At 48.7% G+C, this 19,106-nt stretch overlaps 2 protein-coding genes across 3 annotated transcripts; both read left to right on the top strand.

Annotated features, from left to right (window-relative positions):
• Positions 1-731: 731 nt before the first annotated feature.
• On the top strand, positions 732-2,208 carry LOC120906765 (pupal cuticle protein G1A). Its single transcript, XM_040318705.1, has 4 exons — positions 732-862; positions 1,240-1,504; positions 1,601-1,775; positions 1,843-2,208. The coding sequence occupies exons 1-4, from the start codon at positions 851-853 to the stop codon at positions 1,925-1,927; spliced, it is 537 nt and encodes a 178-aa protein (XP_040174639.1). The 5' UTR covers positions 732-850; the 3' UTR covers positions 1,928-2,208.
• A 5,963-nt stretch (positions 2,209-8,171) lies between these two features.
• LOC120906772 (putative uncharacterized protein DDB_G0271606) lies at positions 8,172-12,491 on the top strand. Of its 2 annotated transcripts, none has more exons than XM_040318749.1 (3): positions 8,172-8,631; positions 11,751-12,086; positions 12,160-12,491. In XM_040318749.1, the coding sequence occupies exons 1-3, from the start codon at positions 8,392-8,394 to the stop codon at positions 12,388-12,390; spliced, it is 807 nt and encodes a 268-aa protein (XP_040174683.1). In that variant the 5' UTR covers positions 8,172-8,391; the 3' UTR covers positions 12,391-12,491. The 2 variants fall into 2 exon arrangements, with proteins under 2 accessions (XP_040174683.1, XP_040174682.1); XM_040318748.1 differs by having other exon boundaries at positions 12,157-12,491.
• Positions 12,492-19,106: the final 6,615 nt, after the last annotated feature.

Here is a 19,106-nt window from a genome sequence, read left to right as displayed (position 1 = left end):
GCCGGCCTTTTTACCCCAGATCGACAGCGATCGACCAAAGCGGCGAAGGTGCGGCCGTACCGCCACCAAAGCAGCGTTCACACTCAAGGGGAATGGGAAGGGCGTCGGTTATGATTTGCCACCCCGAGCCAGCCAACCAGCCAGTCTTGACGGGACTTCGTTTATTTTTTCTTCTCTCTGTTGCTGTTGTTGCTGCTGTGTTGGACCAACATCCTCTAACAAACGTGCGGTCGGGCGCCGATAGAAAAGCGAAAGTACTCACGTGCGGTGCATATGCACCAGTTCGAGTGTGCGCACGCGTGTGTGTGTGTGTGTGGTGCATTGTGCAGTGCTGCCGAAAGCCGGTTCTAGCCACGCGCACGTTGACCTCCAGCAGCAGCAGCAGCAGGCACGCCCTAGAGGCGCGTTTGCTGCGTGTGCGTATTGCGTAGAGGCGTTGGGTCACCCCGTCACATCCCTCCCCGTACAAACACACACACCCGGGGTGGGTGATCTGATAACCTGGGTTTCGGGCGACACCCAAAACCCCCCCGCCCCTCGGTCCCGTAATGTGCGAAAAGTGAACGTACGCGTGCGAGTACGCAGCGCTTAGATAAGTTCTTGCGCGAACTCCCCGTTCATTCTGGGGGGCTGATAACCCGACCGAGCGAAAGAGGGGCAGAACTGGGAGGGGGAGGGGATTCTGCGAAGACAGATTTCGCCGAGCCGCAGATCTGGCGGGTCCAACCGTATAAAAGCGCCCGGCCGACGGGTTTGGCAGCATCAGTTCATCAGCTCCGTTCTGCAAACGAGTGTGTGCAAAGCCCTTCAATCAACTCGCCCAATCAAACCAACCAACACCAACTGCAAAATGGCCTTCAAGGTAAGTTGGTCCCGTGCCAGCCAGCGGGATTTAATGGCAGGAACGCTCCGCACAAACTCCCGAACAGTGGGGTGCCGTCTGTGAAACTCCCTAAGACATTATAAGAGATGTTCCAGTGTTCTCCAAAATTCTCCAAAATTCTCCAAAATTCTCCAACATTCTCCAAAAATTCTCCAAAATTCTTCAAAATTCTCCAAAATTCTCCAAAATTCTCCAAAATTCTCCAAAATTCTCCAAAATTCTCCAAAATTCTTCAAAATTCTGACATTTTGTCCTTGAGAGTGTGTATGGTTGCGTGTTTGTGTGTGTCTGTGTGTGTGTGTGTGATAGTGATTCTGACCCATCTTGCTCTATTTCATTGTCTCTCCTGCTGGCAGTTTGTCATCCTTGCTGCGCTCGTGGCCGCCGTCAGTGCCGGTGGACCGGCCGCCTACTCGATTGCTGCGCCGAGCGCCGACTTCCACTCGGTCGGCTCGTCGCACGAGCACACCGTCAAGGGCCTGTACGGCCAGAACGTGCTGTCCCAGTACTCGAAGGCCGTCGACTCGGCGCACTCGTCGGTGCGCGTGCACAGCTCGCGCCTGAGCAACGACGGATACGCGTACGCCGCCCCCGCCGTTAAGTACGCCGCCCCCGCCTACGGTAAGCAAAGATGAACCGGTGACGTCTGCTTTCACTTCGTAGTTTCTCCACTCGTCACGTAACACTGATCGTTCTAATCGTTGTCCCGCCTCACAGCTGCCCATTATGCTGCCCCGGCCGTCCACTACCCGGCTGCCGCCCACTACGCTGCCCCCGCCGTCCACTATCCGGCTGCCGCTCACTACGCCGCTCCGGCCGTCCACTACGCTGCCCACGCCCCGATCGTTAAGGCCGCCTACCCTGCTGCCTACGCTGCCCCGCTGGCCTACAAGTAAGTTTCGTAGGGGGTACGGGAACAAAACGGGCCTTTACTCTAAATTTTCCCCGGTTGTTTGCAGGACTCCGCTGGCCGCTCCTGTAGCCGCCGTGCACGGTGGATCCGTGGTCCAGTTCGCCGGTCTCGGTGCCAGCTACGCCTGGTAAGGCCTCCCGCTGACTGCATCGCACGCACTGATACCAACGATGATGATGATGATGATGATGACGACGACGACGACGTCGCACTAGCTCAGCAGTAGCAATAGCTTTACAGAAGAGTCAAGTCACACACACAGACAGATAGCAAAAAACAGTTAGCAGCTTAGTAACTAAGTTCTTCTTAGCAACCACTGTGCATTTCGGGTGAACAGCCCCCTCGAGCAAGGATGCGAATAAATGTGAGACACAGTGGCACAGGCAGTAGGTGCTGCTCGGACGTAAGAAAATTTTGGTGGCGTTTTTCGTTTTTCTTTGTTGTTGTTTCGACTACCCTCTCTGAAACTCGGTGGTGGATTTCGGATGTTTGGGACGGCTTTGCCAATGTTCAGTATATGCTGGAGTAACTATCCACGGGGATCCCCGGGCGGTCGCTCAGTCCACCTACCGTTGAATCCACGCCAATGCCTGAAGAAGGAACAGAAGGTCCCAAAGGAGTACAGCTTAATGCCTTCGTGGGAAATGGGTTGTGAGAGTTGGAAGTCGAATCATTCGAAAGCCTCGGTGGTTCCTGTCAATCTTCCCAGCAAACAAGTCCGATGGCATGGCTTTTGGCATGTGAGGCAAGAAATTGATGAGCCGTGTCTTTCTCCAGAAGTTTCCAGGAAGTCAAAATGTGGCACACACACACACACACACACACACACACACACACACACACACACACACACACACACACACACACACACACACACACACACACACACACACACACACACACACAAAGTACGGATGAACTTTTCGAGTGGGAAGCTTTAATTTGGTATCTTTCTAGATTCTAAGAGGTTCTCCACTCCCGATGGAACCGTGGCTGTGCTTGCCGCCTCCGGCTCCAACACTCCAGTATGCGAACGACATTGATTAAATAAACAAACGATGATGGACGAGCAATTGTTTCACTCTCCGTCTCTCTCTCTCACGCTGTGTCATGCAATCGAAGTTGGCAAGAAGTCACCTCGAGCTAGGAAAAAAGAACATCCCAAATCTGCTCTCTCTCTCTCTCTCTCTCTTTCTCGCCCTTGACCTTCACCTACCGCAATAGCTGGAGAGTTTCCAGCAACGATGCGGCAATTTAATTCCATTTGTTTCCGCCAGGACATCGGGCAATGGAACGAATGGACGGATGCGCCTCTTCGCACTCGGCTCGGTGGCTAATTGTATGGGTGGAGATATTGGAGGCGGCAGGTTCGGTGGTTCGCGTCGAATAAAATTTAATCGCACTCGAGAAGGAATAATATTTTGAACGTTTTTGGACTCGTGCAAAACGGGTAGGAAGGCAGTGGGCGTCCCGGGGGCTGCTCTTTCAGCGAGGGGAAAATACATCTTTTGAAGCATTGAAGCTAGTGAAGCACCGAAAAAGTGCTCATTTCACGGTACCACGGCACCGGAATAATCACAATAGAGAGAGAGAGAGAGAGAGAGAGAGAGAGAGAGAGAGAGAAAAGATAGAGAGAGAGAGATATCATACAGGACGCCCAGTTGTCGAAATAATTTGCATCGAATTGCTGCTGTGACTTCCAACGGTTGACAGTACTATCGGTAGGAGTTATCCATAAGCTACGTAACACAATAATTAAGTAAGTTTGCGTTGCCTGTAGTTTGGATAGAATGAAAACAAGTAAAAAATGAGGATTGTCAAGGTTGTTCATGAGTGATGTCGCCCTCCACAGTATCTCTCTATATCTTTTTCAATTGTCCAATGCTTGCCTGCGCGCGATACGTAATGTATGGACAGTACCCGTTGCCAGCGACAGCCTCATAGTAATGAACGGTAGTTTGTTTTCTTTTTTCGGCTGGGGTGGTAGGGTTTACCCGGGCAGGGAACAAAATGAGCTCGCTGGATTTAAAGAGATGTTTGACAGTAATCGATTCAGGAAGGTAAATCATTGAACGATGAATTATAAACGAGGTGTAGAGTTAGCTTTTGCACTTGGCCCGCTGGCAGCAAACGGTATGCTCTCCCTGTGATGGTGGATGGCGTGTCCAGCTTTAGCAAACAGTCGGCCCCGAGCCCCAAACCTTGCATCATCAATGATGCTTGTACCGGGCGCCGTCTCTACCGCTCAGATCACTGTCCCTGCCGGTTTCATTAAGGTGGTAGCCGTCCTCGCCCTCTCCCCCGGCCTGCTAAGCACGGTGGACCGATGAAGGCACGTCCTGGAAAGCTACGGGACGAAATGTACCACTGCCGATTTGCTGCCGGCATAAATTATGCAAACGTGAAGTTACACGATCCACGCCACATCTGTCGCTGCTGCTACGGCGTTTTGGTGCTGTCCATCGTTTAAGGCAGAGCGCCGCATTAAACATGCAAGGAAAGGATGCGGGTTGGTGATGAGAGGCGTGGGTAGGAAAAGGGCAAGAAAAAGGGATAAAGTTACGAAGGCCCAAAGGTTCGATGCAGCCGATGCTGAAAGTGAAAACGAACCTCAGCGAGATTTGCGCCAGGGCTTTGAGCTTCATTGGCTGGGATTAAAAGGTACGGACGGGGACGGTTTGCAAGGCAGTACGAAAAAGGATCTGGAGTGGAGGGTGGGCAGGGGGAATGTGCAAATTTAAATGCAAAGCAAAACGGAACAAGGAGCCGGCACCGGGTTCGCTCGTGCCGTACGAGTGTGTGATGAAGCGGTGGTGGGCTGAGTCAAATAAGTTCGTTCATCGAAAGGGTAGCGACACGTCGGAGCGTGTCTTATTTTCGGTCCCGCTCCGTGCTTGGGGCACCCTTTGGGGCAGCAGCTTGAGTGAAAGTGTCCCCGTTCGATCATCATCGGGGCAAAGCAATAACAGTCGAGATTGGCACAGTGAGCGCTGTATGGTAAGCGTATGGGATAAATTTCGTGCTCGGGTTTGCTGTACGGTTGTTGTTGCTTTGGTATACCTGAAAGCGTATTTTGCTCCACCCCAAACGGTATATTTGTTAGGATTTTCGTTCAAAACGAGATACGTGATTTCTTGTTTTGAAGTTTGAAAAAAAAAAACAATGTTTTTGTGCAGATACTTAGGCCTAGGTGGAGGATTTTTGCAGTTTTTAACCGTTTTTGTAAATCAGTAAATTGGCCTGATTCCTCTGAAGTGTACGCCGAAGTTATTGATTTTGAAACCCAATTCAAACGAGGAACAAAAACGACTCATTGAGAGGTCAGAATGAAAAACCAAGTCCATAGCTGTCCTGAAACCAATACAGAACCCATACTGGTTCAGAAACTGATTATGACCTCATGCCAGTCCTGGAACTGATACTGAATCTATACCGGTCCTGGTACCAATACTGAACTCATACCAGTCTAGGACTGGACCACGAACCTATTTCAACAAACCTGCTTGAAAAGCTGAATCTTTATGCTCCTGAACGACCTCTCAGGATACGTGAGCTGTTAAGACCTACGTTCTCAAGATCTGCACATTCCTGCAATGCGCCTATTAACCAAATGATACATAGCTTCAACAAATACCAAAGATTCTTCGACTTCAATATTAGTATAGCTCAGTTTAAAACAAATTGTCTCTCGTTTCCTTATTGATAGCGCTGTAGCTAAGTTTGTAGATGAATTAAGGATTTATTATATAAGTACGTGTCCCAGCAAATCTATGCAAGATACTAAATGAGAAATAAATAAATAAATAAATAAATGTAAAATTCTGAAGCCGATCAGAAATCTATACTGGTTCAGGAATTGATACAATACTCATACCGGTCCTTGTATCGATCATGAACCTATGCCGGTGCTGGAGTTGAAACTGCACCCATGCCGATCCTGGAATCGATCATGAACTCATACCGGACCTGGAACAGATACTGAACTCATACTGGTCCCGGACCCTACCATGAGTCCATACTGGTACTGGAACCGATTATGAACTCATACCGGTCCTGGAGCTGATGCTGAACCCATATCGGTCCTGGAACTGATACTGAACTCATATCAGTCCAGGATTCGACCACGAACCTATTTAAATTCTGGAACCGATCAGAAATCTATACTGGTTCAGAAACTGATACAATACTCATACCGGTCCTGGTATCGATCATGAATCAATGCTGGTCCTGGAACTGATACTGAACCTATACCGGTCCTGGAGTTGAAACTGCACCCATGCCGATCCTGGAATCGATCATGAACTCATAAACCGAACCTGGAACTGATACTGAACTCATACCGATCCTGGAAGCTATCATGAACCCATTACGGTTCTGGAACCGCTTATGAACTCATATCAGTCCTGGAACTGATACTGAATCTACACCGTTCTTGGAACCGATCATAAGCTCGTACCGGTCCTAGAACCGATCAGGAACTCATACTGGTCCTGGAACTGATGCTGAACCTGTATCGTTCCTGTAACCTTTCATGAATCTATACCGGTTCTGAAATTGATGCTGAACCTCTACCGATCCCGAAACTTAGCATGAACCTATACCGGTTCTGGAACCGATCATGAGCCCATGCCGGAACCCCTGGAAAAGCTTATCAACTCTTATCGGGCGTGGAATTAATACTGAGCTCATATCGGTCCTGAAATAGCACCCGATATTATATGTCAACTGTACTTGGACCTGTTCCGGATTCGGTTATGCTCTGGAGTTGATTCAGTTCTTGTTCCGATTGAGCAACTGAATAGAGTAGGAAAAAGCATGGGAATATTTTTGATATTTACTGTTAATAAAAACTAAAACTTTTTAAGCAATACGGCCTTTTGGACCGTTACTCCTGAATAAAAAAAAAAAAAAACTAAAACTTTTATTAGTGTGCGTAGCGTTACGCAATTCATGGATGGTTCCTTAGTGCACCACGTTAGATAATTTTGCTAGAAAAAAACTGTTTTTTTTCAATCAATACTTGCTCACCTACTTCAACAAATCTCTTCTTCTTCTTTGGCTCAACAACCGATGTCGGTCAAGGCCTGCCTGTACCCTTTGGGCTTGGCTTTCAGTGACTAATTGATTCCCCCCCATATCAGGATAGTCAGTCCTACGTATGGCGGCGCGGTCTATTTGGGGATTGAACCCATGACGGGCATGTTGTTAAGTCGTACGAGTTGACGACTGTACTACGAGACCGGCCTACTTCAACAAATAGATCCAGCAAAATTGGCTGTTAAAAAAGCAACACATACACACACGTAAAGTAAGCGAAGTTTTGACCAGCTCCATCCGGGTTCCGCTCGTGCCCACCGTGCCGAGCTGTAGTTTATCCTTTTGCGCCGCTCCGTCGCGCGTCCGGGTGCGTGACTGACGGCGCCCCTGCCGGAAGAACCTGCCCCTACGCGTCGACCGTGCTTTACTGCTGTGCCCCAGTCTTGCGCCACTGTACGTGTGTGCGCTTTAACCTATCGCAACCATTCGATGGTTTCGATTTTAAATGTTCGATTATCGCAACACAGTCACGTTTCGCCGTGCGGCACGGGGCACCAGGAAACGGCCACACGGCAAAAATCTCAACCGAACAAAACAAAAAAACAAAAAAAAGAGAAATAGAAAGAAACTTCCATCCATCCAACATCAGCGCCCGGGGATTGAGAAAGAAGGCAAGAAAAATGGGAAAAAGTATTAAACAAAAAAAAAAAGAAAGAACCATAACCTCCCAGCCACGGTTCGATGACTTGGGGCGACGAGGTGAATTTTAAAAGGCGAGGTGTGACGCACGCAACCGACCGCCGATCACTCGAGACGAGCGTAGCATACGTTCCGATGATGCGACCTGGATTGGAAGTGTAACAAGCGCCACAAACAACAAGCAGAGAGAGAGAGAGCGAGAGAGAGAGAGAGAGAGAGAGAGAGAGAGAGAGAAAGCAAACAAAAAAATGGTGGACGAAAAACCAAATATCCTACCACGGACGCATGCAGCTTACAACAAGCCCGGCTTACCGGGGCTATAAAATTGAACTGTAAAAGTTTCCCAGCCGGTCGCCGTTACCACCCGGGTCAGCGAGCTGGGAGTAGAAATCGAAAGTGAATTAACGTACCCGGAAACACTCGTGTTGGTGTTTTTTATTTTTATTTTTTTCCTCTCTGTTTGCCCAGCAGTTCTGGGCCCGGATGGGGCGCCATCAACTGCCACGGGATGCCATTGTGTTTTCGCGCGAGCATTGGTTGGTCCGAAAATCCGTCCACCCACAACCCTCCACCCTGCCGGATTACTGCGATGGTGGGGGACGCTTTAGCGGGCAGGTGGTATTTAACTGCCGTCCGGTACCGGTACGAGCCTCAGTCTCAGGTACGGTGCTGGACATTCGTGACATTAACAGTAAAAAAAAAAAACAATAAAAGTTTCCGATTCATTGTTCGCTGTTGCGTTGCAGCTTGGTTGTGGGTGAAAATCCTGTTGTTGAAACCGTGCGACTGTGTGTGTGTGTGTGTGATAGTGCTCAATTTCCAGTGTTTTCCGGTTGTTGAAAAAAAAAAAAACAAAAACATGAGCAACCGTCAAGTTCGTCGCTTCGGGCAGCTGTCACTCGTGGCGCTGCTGGCACTGGTGGCCGCCGCGTCCGGTCAGCTCTCCTTCCACAACGATCCATCCCAGAACAGCTTCTCGATCAAGCTGCCCTCCTTCCAGCAATCGTTCACGCGCTACTTCGGCAATCAACCGCAGGGTGCCCTGCTCCAGCAACAGCAACAGCAGCAGCAGCAGCAGCAACAAATTCCCAGCACACTGGTAAGCGTGGGCGGTGGAAAACACTGTACCCGTTTTATTATTTATTGTTTGCTGCCTGAATCGCTGGCAAGTGTGCATCCTTCTCCCGAAGGTTGCGCGGAACGCATTATGCTTGTTATTACTGTGCACACGCCACCGTGCACACCGGGGAACGTCGTAAACAATACCAATCGGTGTGTTCGATTCCAGTCCCCACCGAATAACAAGATCGTGTATCCCTCGCGTTGCGTGCCGTGCAATAGTTGTCAATCCATCAAACCGTTTCCCGCATAATTGCATTACCAGTGAAGAGTTGTGTGCGGATGCGTCTCCGATGCAAATTTCGCCTCCCCAAAACAGGCGACGAACACAACAAACAACGGGGACGAAAAGGAAATAAATATCGACTGCACGGAATGGCGCGAGAATGTAGTGCGCTGGTAGTAGTGATGGGTAAGGTTGGCAAAAATCCCGAGTCAACTCCGATCCGACGCCGATAAATTCGGAATCGACTTCGGAAGGTAGGTCCGCGCTGCAATATCCGGAGTCGTTCGGAATCGTTAAAAAAGGCCCGGAGTCGTCCGGAATCGCCCGGAGTCGGAGTCGTTCGGAGTCGTTCGGAGTCGTTCGGAGTCGTTCGGAGTCGCCCGGAGTCGGAGTCGTCCGGAGTCGTTCGGAGTCGTTCGGAGTCGTTCGGAGTCGTTCGGAGTCGTCCGGAATCGCCCGGAGTCGGAGTCGTCCGGTGTCGCCCGGAGTCGTTCGGAGTCGTTCGGAGTCGTCCGGAGTCGTCCGGAGTCGCCCGGAGTCGGAGTCGTTCGGAGTCGTTCGGAGTCGTTCGGAGTCGTTCGGAGTCGTTCGGAGTCGTCCGCAATCGCCCGTTGTCGGAGTCGTCCGGAGTCGCCCGGAGTCGTTCGGAGTCGTCCGGAGTCGTCCGGAATCGCCCGGAGTCGGAGTCGTCCGGAGTCGCCCGGAGTCGTTCGGAGTCGTTCGGAGTCGTTCGCAGTCGTTCGGAGTCATCCGGAGTCGTCCGGAGTCATCTGGAGTTGTTCGGAGTCGGAGTCGTCCGGAGTCATCTGGAGTCGTCCGGAATCGTTCGGAGTCGTCCGGAGTCATTCGGAGTCGTACGGAGTCGTTCGGAGTCGTTCGGAGTTGTTCGGAGTCGTTCGGAGTCGTCCGGAGTCGCCCGGAGTCGGAGTCGTCCGGAGTCGATCGGAGTCGTTCGGAGTCGTTCGACTCCAGACAACTCCGGACGGCTCCGACTCCGGCGACTCCGGATGATTCCGAACGACTCCGAACGACTCCGGGTGACTCCGGGTGACTCCGGACGACTCCGAACGACTCCGAATGACTCCGACTCCGGGCGGATCTAGTGGTTCCATTTTGCCGGAGTCGGAATCGAACTAACAATAGTCGGAGTCGGATCGGAGTCGTGGGTGCGCTCCATACAGCACATCACTTGCTGGTAGTCGTTTCAAAGTAGAAATTTACAACACACACACATTAATATACAGTGGCATTATCAGGCATTACCTCTCACTCTCTCTCTCTCTCTCTCTTGCTAGTCTCTTGGTAGTGGCTGGGTGTCTACTTAAATTTTATCTTTTGTGCAGGTAGCCATGGTGCCGCCGATCTCGCGCTTCCCACACTTCCGGTGTTGAACAATTTCCAAGTTGTTGTACGCTTGTTATGTTCAAATGTTTCCCTGTTTGCAGCGAGTTCTGACAGAGAGACCGAGAGAGATGTGGCAACATGGCGTACCGCCCATTACAGCACTGGGATTGCGCTTTTCTTTTGCTGCTTGCGTGAATCCACCACCCGGGCGCGTAATCAAATGCACCTTCATTGCACAGGAACGGGGTGGCGAGGCGCCGGGCGGTGGGGCAGGGGACGCTTGCCAGCAGCACATAAATAGCAATGAGCGGGCGCATGTTCGGTTGCGTTGCCTCAGCTCGCATTCTGCTGAAGCTGACGGCAAGTTGACCGTCGGCAGGACCGGATGTCACCGGCACCGGTGCATAAATTGTCAATCTTCTTGCGCTTCCCTTTACTCCCTCTCTCATTATCTCTCTTTCTTGTGCACATTACCTTGTAATGCAGCAGAAAAAGGATGTTCTATTCTATCCTTACTTTTTTTTTGGTGCGCTTCTCCCGCTGCCATTTGCAGTCGGAATCATTTCGGTAGATCGGTGTTGCAGCTTCTCGCACCAAATGCCTGTTTGTGCGTACTGCTGATGATGCAGCAAAAAAAAAAAAGAAACATACAACCGGAAATGAACGTACCGCAAACTTACCCCGAAAACTATTGATTCCACCAAACGGAAGCGAAGTGGAATGCAGCGCAAATGTGTTGTCGGAACTATGCTCCATTAATTAACGTTGAGTGTCGGTTTAAATTTCTGGACAGGACGGGAGCGCCCGCCAGCCAAGGTGGAAGGAGTAGCGCCGGGATGCGTTCTCCCCGTGCTTTGCAAAAAACTTGCATTGGCATTGATTTCCTCGCCGAGCTACGCTCATTAGCAGGGTTGTAATAAAAGTGCATCATTAAAAGTTGCAACACAATAACGTCCCGATGAGTTTGCTGGACTTGCTGGCGCGGGGAGCATTTTTTAATTGATGTAAGATAATTCGTTATCGCGGGATTTGTGGGCAGCATGTTTGATTGTTTGAGCGCAATGCTGCTCGGGAACGCGTTTTGCGAGCGATTGTAACCTACGGACTTTAATGAAGCTTGTTTTGGTTTGATTTTTTTATCCAAAAATAATTGGCAAAATAAAATAAAAAGATATTTGATCCGACGCTACTGGCTTATAAAGCTTCTTTGGTTTCAATACATTTTGCAAGGCTTAGTAGAAGCAAACGATACCTTCAAGTTAATTTTCAGCTGAAATCTAACTAGTTCTTAACCAGAAATTTGGACTATTCAGTAAGTTTTAGATATATTGGAAATAAATCTGGGTGTATTGATGGGAGTAAAACCTGATAAGAATCGACAATCAAGATGACAACGTAGGACATACCTCGGAATCAAATTATTTTGACATTTAAATCACGCGGAGTCACGGTGCACCTTGTAGCACAAACAAATTTGTCGTTGCAATGAATCTAACGGATATTTCGAAACGTTTTCTCCTGCATTCCAGTCGCATCCGTCGCTGATCGGCACCCAGGCACAGGCCTATCAGCAGCAACAGCAGCAGCAGCAGCCCATATACTATCAGCCGCAGGCGCAGCAGCAACCTCAGCAGGAAAGTCTGAACCGCTACGTCGCCCAGTTCCCGGACCAGCCGCACTACACCGTCCAGGAGAACTACATCAATCCCAACATTCGGATGCGGCTGCAGCAGCAGCGCCTTCTGCAGCAGCAGCAGCAGCAGCAGCAGTACGCCGCCCCACAGCCCAACAAGTATGCCACCTTCACCAGCTTCGGTGCTCAGCCGACGGCCCCAGACGCCACCGTCTACGCAGGGAACAATCAGGTAAGGACTAGTCATCGGAACGCTGCAAAGAACGCGAACTCCCCAAAACTCACGCTGGATTTCTCTGCAGCAGCAGCCACAGTACGAGTACGTCCAGCAGACGGGCGAGGGCCAGCAGGAGCAGACCCAGTACCAGCAGCAGCAGCAGCCGTCCTATTCCGTACGGGGGCAGCAGGCTCCCCAGCCCGGCACGGAGACGGACGCGTCCACCAACGCGGCCAAGCTGATCGGCGTTGCCTTTTCGCCCTCGAACGAAGTGTCGCAGGTGAAGTTTAGCAGTGCGGGCCTCAAGTACAACTTCTAGATGCGCAATGGTGCGGCCCAAACCCCCGCTGGGCTGGTGGTTAGTGTTAATGTGTTTCGAATAAAATTATTACCTGTTTGTTTTTTGTTTTGTACGGAAAAGTTTCGTTTTTATCTTTGGGGTAGAGGGTTCGTTGCTTGCGTTCGGATAGGATCAGCACTTTACCGGGGAAGCACTACTTCGTTTGTACATTCTTGCATTCCCCAATAACTGGCCTCCACTACGGCGAGTTTACATCGAAATGGAGTGGTATGAAGCTTTCGCTATGAATTTTATTGTATCCTTCCACATTTTTGCTATCGAACGAGAGAAGTTGGTGGCAGAACTTCTGCGAATGATATGCCGAAGCGCCCGTCCATCTGTGGCATGCAATCTGAACTGCACGCTTAATTTGGAGCCGTTTCGGAGCACACTCGGAGCGAAATTGAAACCTTTGCAAAAAAAGCAACGCCCCAATGTCTGAAATTGCGTGCCCCAGGGATCTACGGTTTCTCGTTTCGAATGGGTTTTCCGGAGAAAGCATAAATTTCCTGTAAACCAGCTGGCAAACGTTCCGATTGTGATTTGGTGCTCCTTTCTAATGGGAGAGTGAGCAGGGCTGGTGATAGACCTGAAAATTTGCCTCTGCTTCAGGTAAGGGGAGCCAAAACCGAGCCTCTGAAACCGAGCCAAAAACCAAAACAAGTAGATTAGCGTAGGCATGGATGTACTTCGCATCCAATTAGTGTTCCGGGTGGGAAGCAGTGGGAAGTTTTAAAGCTGTCAAAACCCATCGGTGGACGTTTGTGGTTGACGTTCTACAGACACACCCACACACACACAACTCATAACCATTTATCCTTGGATTACCTGTGCAACTCCATCCCGTTTTGTTTTGGTTCTGGCAACTTTTGCCACCGATAATTGGACTCTCTCTCTCTCTCGCAAATTTGGGACTCCCCTTCCACTGAAAAGGTCGTCGGACGTCGCCAAATTATTGGTTAAACTCAATCAGCAAATCGTGGCGCGACCGGCCCCCTAATGCACGCTGACAGGATAATGAATTCCCGGGCGAGCCACCGAAGTGACCGTTTTTTATTGGTTAAAAGCATCTTGGTTGTGTTGTTGTTGTTGTTTTTTTTGGTTCTTGTTTAATTCCTCATGGCTCGCTAGGTGTCTTCGTGCAGCGTAATGGGTAGGGTCTGTTTTTAAATTACTTTTTTAATTATGAGTCGGGTCGGGTCTCTGTCTCTCTCCCTGTGTGGCGGCTCCCCGACACGGCCTTACACTGGACAGCGCGAACTCCCGGTGCGGATCTTGGTGGAGAGCATCTACTTTACCGTTGCGGGCGGAGGGACATCCCGTGGGGTTTTAGTGTAGTGCGTGATGGGAATTGAGTTTAGATCAGCAGCGCAGGTGACATTCGCCTTGATGTTGTGTAGCGCGTGAAGCGCCATCCTTGTGCCAGGCTCCAACGCTGCTCAGGCACAGCGACCGCTGCCGGCGTAGTTTAAAGTGTCGCTTCATGTTTTCATCACACGCCCCCACCATTTGTCTGGCTGTTATGTTCCTTTTTTTTCGTTTAATATTTTCCAACAGCAACGCAATTTTTCCAGCCGACACGGTCCGAACGTTCACAGAAAGTTTCATCGATTGATATTTGAGATTTTTACATTCGATCAAGTTTACCGGGGAAAAAAACGGTGCAACTGCAACGAGCTGTGTGCGGTTTCCCAATTAATGGAAGGCTGCTATTTATTTCTGATCCACTTCCGAGTAGTGTTGTAATAGAGGGGAACAATTCCATCGGATTTAATGATGTGGTAGGTAGGGGGGATCCAGGTAGGTAGAAATTTAAAACCGAATATTTCTGAATAACTGAAAAAACTGCAAAACTGAAAGATTACAGATGCCTCCAGGCGGTAATGACTTACTGGCAAGCTTGAGTTAGAATCAATACTCCAACCCTGGATATGGGACAAATAACTCTGGGAGATTGAGAAGAGTCTGACTAAACCTTCTAAACGCCAATCCATGTGCAATTGTTCATAAAAAAAGTATTCCAGCTCAAGTTTTTTGTTTAGGAGTTATCTTAGATGACAGATTTGAGCACCACACTCGCATAGACTGGGTTATGGCTTAAGACATAGACTAGGTCATTGCACTTGAAAGGATTCAGAGATTGACAAGACTGTAATGCCGCAATGAAAGGCTTCAGAGATCGCCAAGACAAGTGTAAAATTGGTTCTGAGGTACGGATCAACGTACGCCACCCGCTGTTGTGCTATGTATTCTCCAGTGGATGTCAGTAGAGCAGCGCATTAAATATCAGACCAGATTAGACTTTATTTTTAAATGTTAAAAGGCCTGATGTTTGGTTATATGTTTCCTCAGGTTGGTTGCATCGTGCGAGGATTCGAATCTCATCGGCACTGGATATTTGCATTCTTCTTGGGATATTTGCTGTCTTCACACGGTTCAAGTGGCCCATTTCAATTACATTATGTTCGCCTGCTTCGAAAGATAGTGCCCTGAAACCACCGGATGGTATCAGTGAAACTGAACATATACCTTTTGGAGTTGTGTCGTGTTAAGTGGTCAATCAGGCCCATAAGTTGGTTCTTGATGAGCTACGTAAAGGATGCTAAGGAATACCATTATATTTGATTAAGTAAGGGTATAATATTGATGGTACTACCGGCTTTCTCAATCCTCCATCGTCCCGTATGTCGTGGGGTTAACCGTCAACATTTTCATTTGAAGTCTGTCAATAAAACGGTCCAATATTAGAGGGAAGGTGTCTGATGTCCCGATAATGCTACGATTTGTGACTTTTTTAGAACAATCCCTTTCAGATGACGTCTCCAGTAAACTCAATGTTTTAGTGGACATAGCTTGCTTCAGAAAATTTTGCACCAAAAATGATCAATGTCTCGAATAGACAAGACTCAAGTACGTATTCTCAAATCTCCAGTAAACTCATAGTTTTAGTGGACATAGCTTGCTTCAGAAAATTTTGTACCAAAAATGATCAATGTCTCGAATAGACAAGACCCAAGTACGTATTCTCAGATATTGAATGCTCTGATGGTTAGTGCATGGAATAATCGAGAGTTCTGCCCCAAAACAAGTGTTCTGAGAATCAATTTCCTGCCATCAAGCGGTCTGACTGTTACTGATGCCTAGATTACGAGAATCAGTCATACCTCGGATAGTTCTTAAAATGCATGATATCTTGGATAAAACTCCGGATAGCGCATCACAGATTTAGAAGATTATCAAAATAATTGTTCCGAGAATGAAGTTCGAGCCATCAAACTGTCTGGAAAACATATATGCCAAATTGATTGCATAGTTCTGATGGTTTCTAGAATTCTGTGGGTAATCTGTTCCTGCTCAATCACAGATTTTACACCAGAGCTTTGAAATTAACAAAAACCATTGGAGTTGCGACGTTCACTGTGGCAACACATCTCGAACCTTTGATATTGAAGGGCGGTGAGGTTGTTCAATGTCGCAAGATGTGTAGATGTGCAGATTCCAGGAAAGTCATAAACACCCTTTATCTCAGCGGATGCTATTGACCTTATAAACGCAACAACAATTGTTTGGAAATTAACCACAATTGTTTCACACTTGCTCACTCCACTCTCAGTTCAACGAGCTATATGTACATTTGAAGAAGGGTTAAATTCACCCGCTCGCCTGCCGCACCATCCCTCCCGTGCAGACTATTAAATCATTCCCAGGCGTAAGATCGGGCTAATCGGTTTCGATTTCTTCGGCCGCCTGCTTACGTCACGGCGCGTTACAATCCAAAACCGGCGGGCAACGTTTTAGGAGTCGCGTGGCCTCGGCACGTTTCTCGAGCCGTGCGCGTTGAATAATTGATTGGATGAGTCGCTACGGGACCCTCCTGTCTCCCCCCCCCCCCATACTGTGGTGGTGGTGGTGTGCAATTTCGACCCGCCAGCTTTCTCCCGCTGTTGCTTTTGTACAGCTACAGGTGGTGGTGGTGGGGGTGGTGGCGGCACAATTAAGGGACCGATTAAATCGACATTGAGACAATCGCGCGAGGCAACAGGTTGGCTGGTTCTTCCTCCACGCGTTTTTTTTTTGTTGTTGCTTGCTCCGTTCCCAATCCAATAAGAAAAGGTGAGTGTCATTCATTCTGATTCACCCCAGTGCCCAGAGTGAAGCCGCAGAGACATTCGAGACCTTTTTTTTTTTTAAAGCCGAACACGAATGTACGATAAATGCGAATGGTGAGCAGTAGAAAGCAATGCGAAAGCAACAACCAAAAAAAAAAAAAAAAAACACGCTGAAATCAGTTGAAATTGATTTTACAACTTTTGTGCCCGGTCAAGAGGCGCTCGAGGAGATGCTGCTTTGTCTTCTTGCCCTTCTTGCCTGCGCGAGGATTTCGTACCGAACCGGCGTGGGGATTAGAATGCCCCCGTCGGCCCCAGGCTGACCAGATGAGTGTCACGCTTCAACCTCTCGGGATCGTTTTCGGGGTCCGGTTTTTCCGCTCCGGTTGTGCGTGGGGTGTCTCTTTTTTTTGTTCTGGACCTTCGCATCTGTGTTAGAGCCAGCAATGACAACAACAAAAGAGGAAAAAGAAACCACCCAGACCGAAGGTGTTGGTAGGGCTCCCCCACATTGCTGCGTGCAGCGCTGGGCGAGGGTCGCGCTAAAAATAACAAGCGATAGCGTTTCAAGCGAAAATCTCGAATTTCCGTACTGCTCTACATCCAACCCACCCACGATTTCCAGGAAGATTCACGCTTTAGAATGGAAAGGAAATTTTAAGTGCTTTGTGTGTGTGTGTGTGTGTGTGTGTGTTTTATTGCACAAAACCCCGGTCTTGTTCTTGGACACAAGGATGTATTCAGGGGTTTTGCGCTGTTTTTGGTCGGCACAGTTTGAAACACTCGTTCACGGCACGCAACCCAATCCGGCTGGGGCAGAATGTAAAAGCAGAAAAAAACATTTACACACTCACACACACACATACCAGTACAAAGCAAAGTGGGAGAAAAGCGTACCGAGCCATTAATTGCATTTTCATCTGGCGTACGTGACTGGGCTGCAAAAATGTTCCCTTTTTTGCCCGGAGGATTTCTATTCGATGTGTTCGGCGTGCGCTTTGGTCGCAACCTTCTGCGCCACGCGGATCGTGGCAACCGGTGTTGCACGCCAGCCTTGTTTAAGAGGAAAAACACTATTCGTACCAGGTAAGCTTGACGGGGGGGAGGGGGGGGGGGGGGTATCCCGGGAATGCAACAGTGCAATATTAAGAGAGTCCGTCGCGGCACGCGCCTTTCCGACGAAGCGATGCGCGCCGGGGACCAATTTAGCAGCGTGTTGTGCGCCATACTTTGCCCCACTGGCTATGCTCGATGCCCGTTTTGATGTCCGTGTGTGTGTGGGTGTGTGTTAACAGGATTTGATGAAGGCCGTATAAATCAACTCGCTCGCATTCAATGGTGCGGTTCGGGTTCAAAGGGTTGCTCCTGCTGGAATCACTTTCCCGTCTATCGCAGCCTAATCGTACCCATCTGTTGTTTTGCCATGGTTAAGTGCTAGTATTTTTGTGCTACAAAAGTGGAACTAATACAGCGCTTAGTAGAAGCCCGGCTGGATCAAACAACCACTTTGGGTACTGGCATCTCCAACAGCTGCCCAAACAGAATAAAATGAAGATTCGTTGGAACGTGTTGCATCCTGAGGGGCTATTGATTCGCATGCTCATATCCCATGTTCCTGTAATCCAGTACTCTAGGTACTGGCATCTCCAACAGCTTTTCAAACAGAACATATTGAAGATTCGTTGGAACGTATTGCATCCTGAGGTGGGTTATTGATTCGCATGATCATGATCATATCCTGTGTTCCTGTAATCCATAGGTATTCTATTATGTTTGTCGATGCAATCCAGAAGTGTCTTTTCGAGGGATATGCTCTTCATGCCCTTCTCAAAATGTACAACTTCAGTGATGCAGTTGCGCTTCAAGCAGTTTGGTCGAGTTCAAGAAATCCTAGAAAGCTGAACTTTATTGTCGCTTCCGGATACAACGCTTCAAAACATAGTGGTAAACAGGGCAAAATGGCCATGACAGGGTTTCTCACGCATTCCATATTTTTGTGCATTCTGACGATTTTTTTGGCGTTTCCCAGAATTTGATGGTTCAATTGTATGAAAATCCAGTCTGATGATACGTATAAATTTCGGGAACCTACCAAAAAAATATGTAATGCGAAGAATAAATCGTGAGACAAACCCAAATAATTATGGGAACCGACCAATAAATCGTGAGATACCCTGTATTTCACTTACATACTTACTTATCAGGCGCTACAACTGCTTTGGCCTGCCTCAGGAGTGTCTGAAACCGTGCACAGTGTGGTCGCCATACATCTCGTATAGCTCGTCGTTATAGCGGCTCCTCCATTGTCCTTCCACACATACGGGGCTAAGGATCCTTCTGAGAATCTTCCGCTCGAACGTGGCTAAGAGTGTTTCGTTAGATTTGGACAGTGTCCATGTCTCAGAGGCGTATGAGTACCGGTACTAAGTACTCAACTTCCATGCTATTGGCGTTGCTGTTTTTTGACCCGAGATAGGTGAATTCTGGGACGACTTCAAAAGTGCGTTCATCTATCTGTACGTCAAGCCTACGTAATTTTGGTTTTGATGTTGGTATGGCCGCTAATGTTGCTACCATCAGTTTGGT

This window comes from Anopheles arabiensis, chromosome X, assembly GCF_016920715.1.
Source record: "Anopheles arabiensis isolate DONGOLA chromosome X, AaraD3, whole genome shotgun sequence".
NCBI classification, from domain to species: domain Eukaryota; kingdom Metazoa; phylum Arthropoda; class Insecta; order Diptera; family Culicidae; genus Anopheles; species Anopheles arabiensis.
Note: the sequence above shows the minus strand (reverse complement) of the source record. Positions and strands in the feature narration are given on the sequence as shown.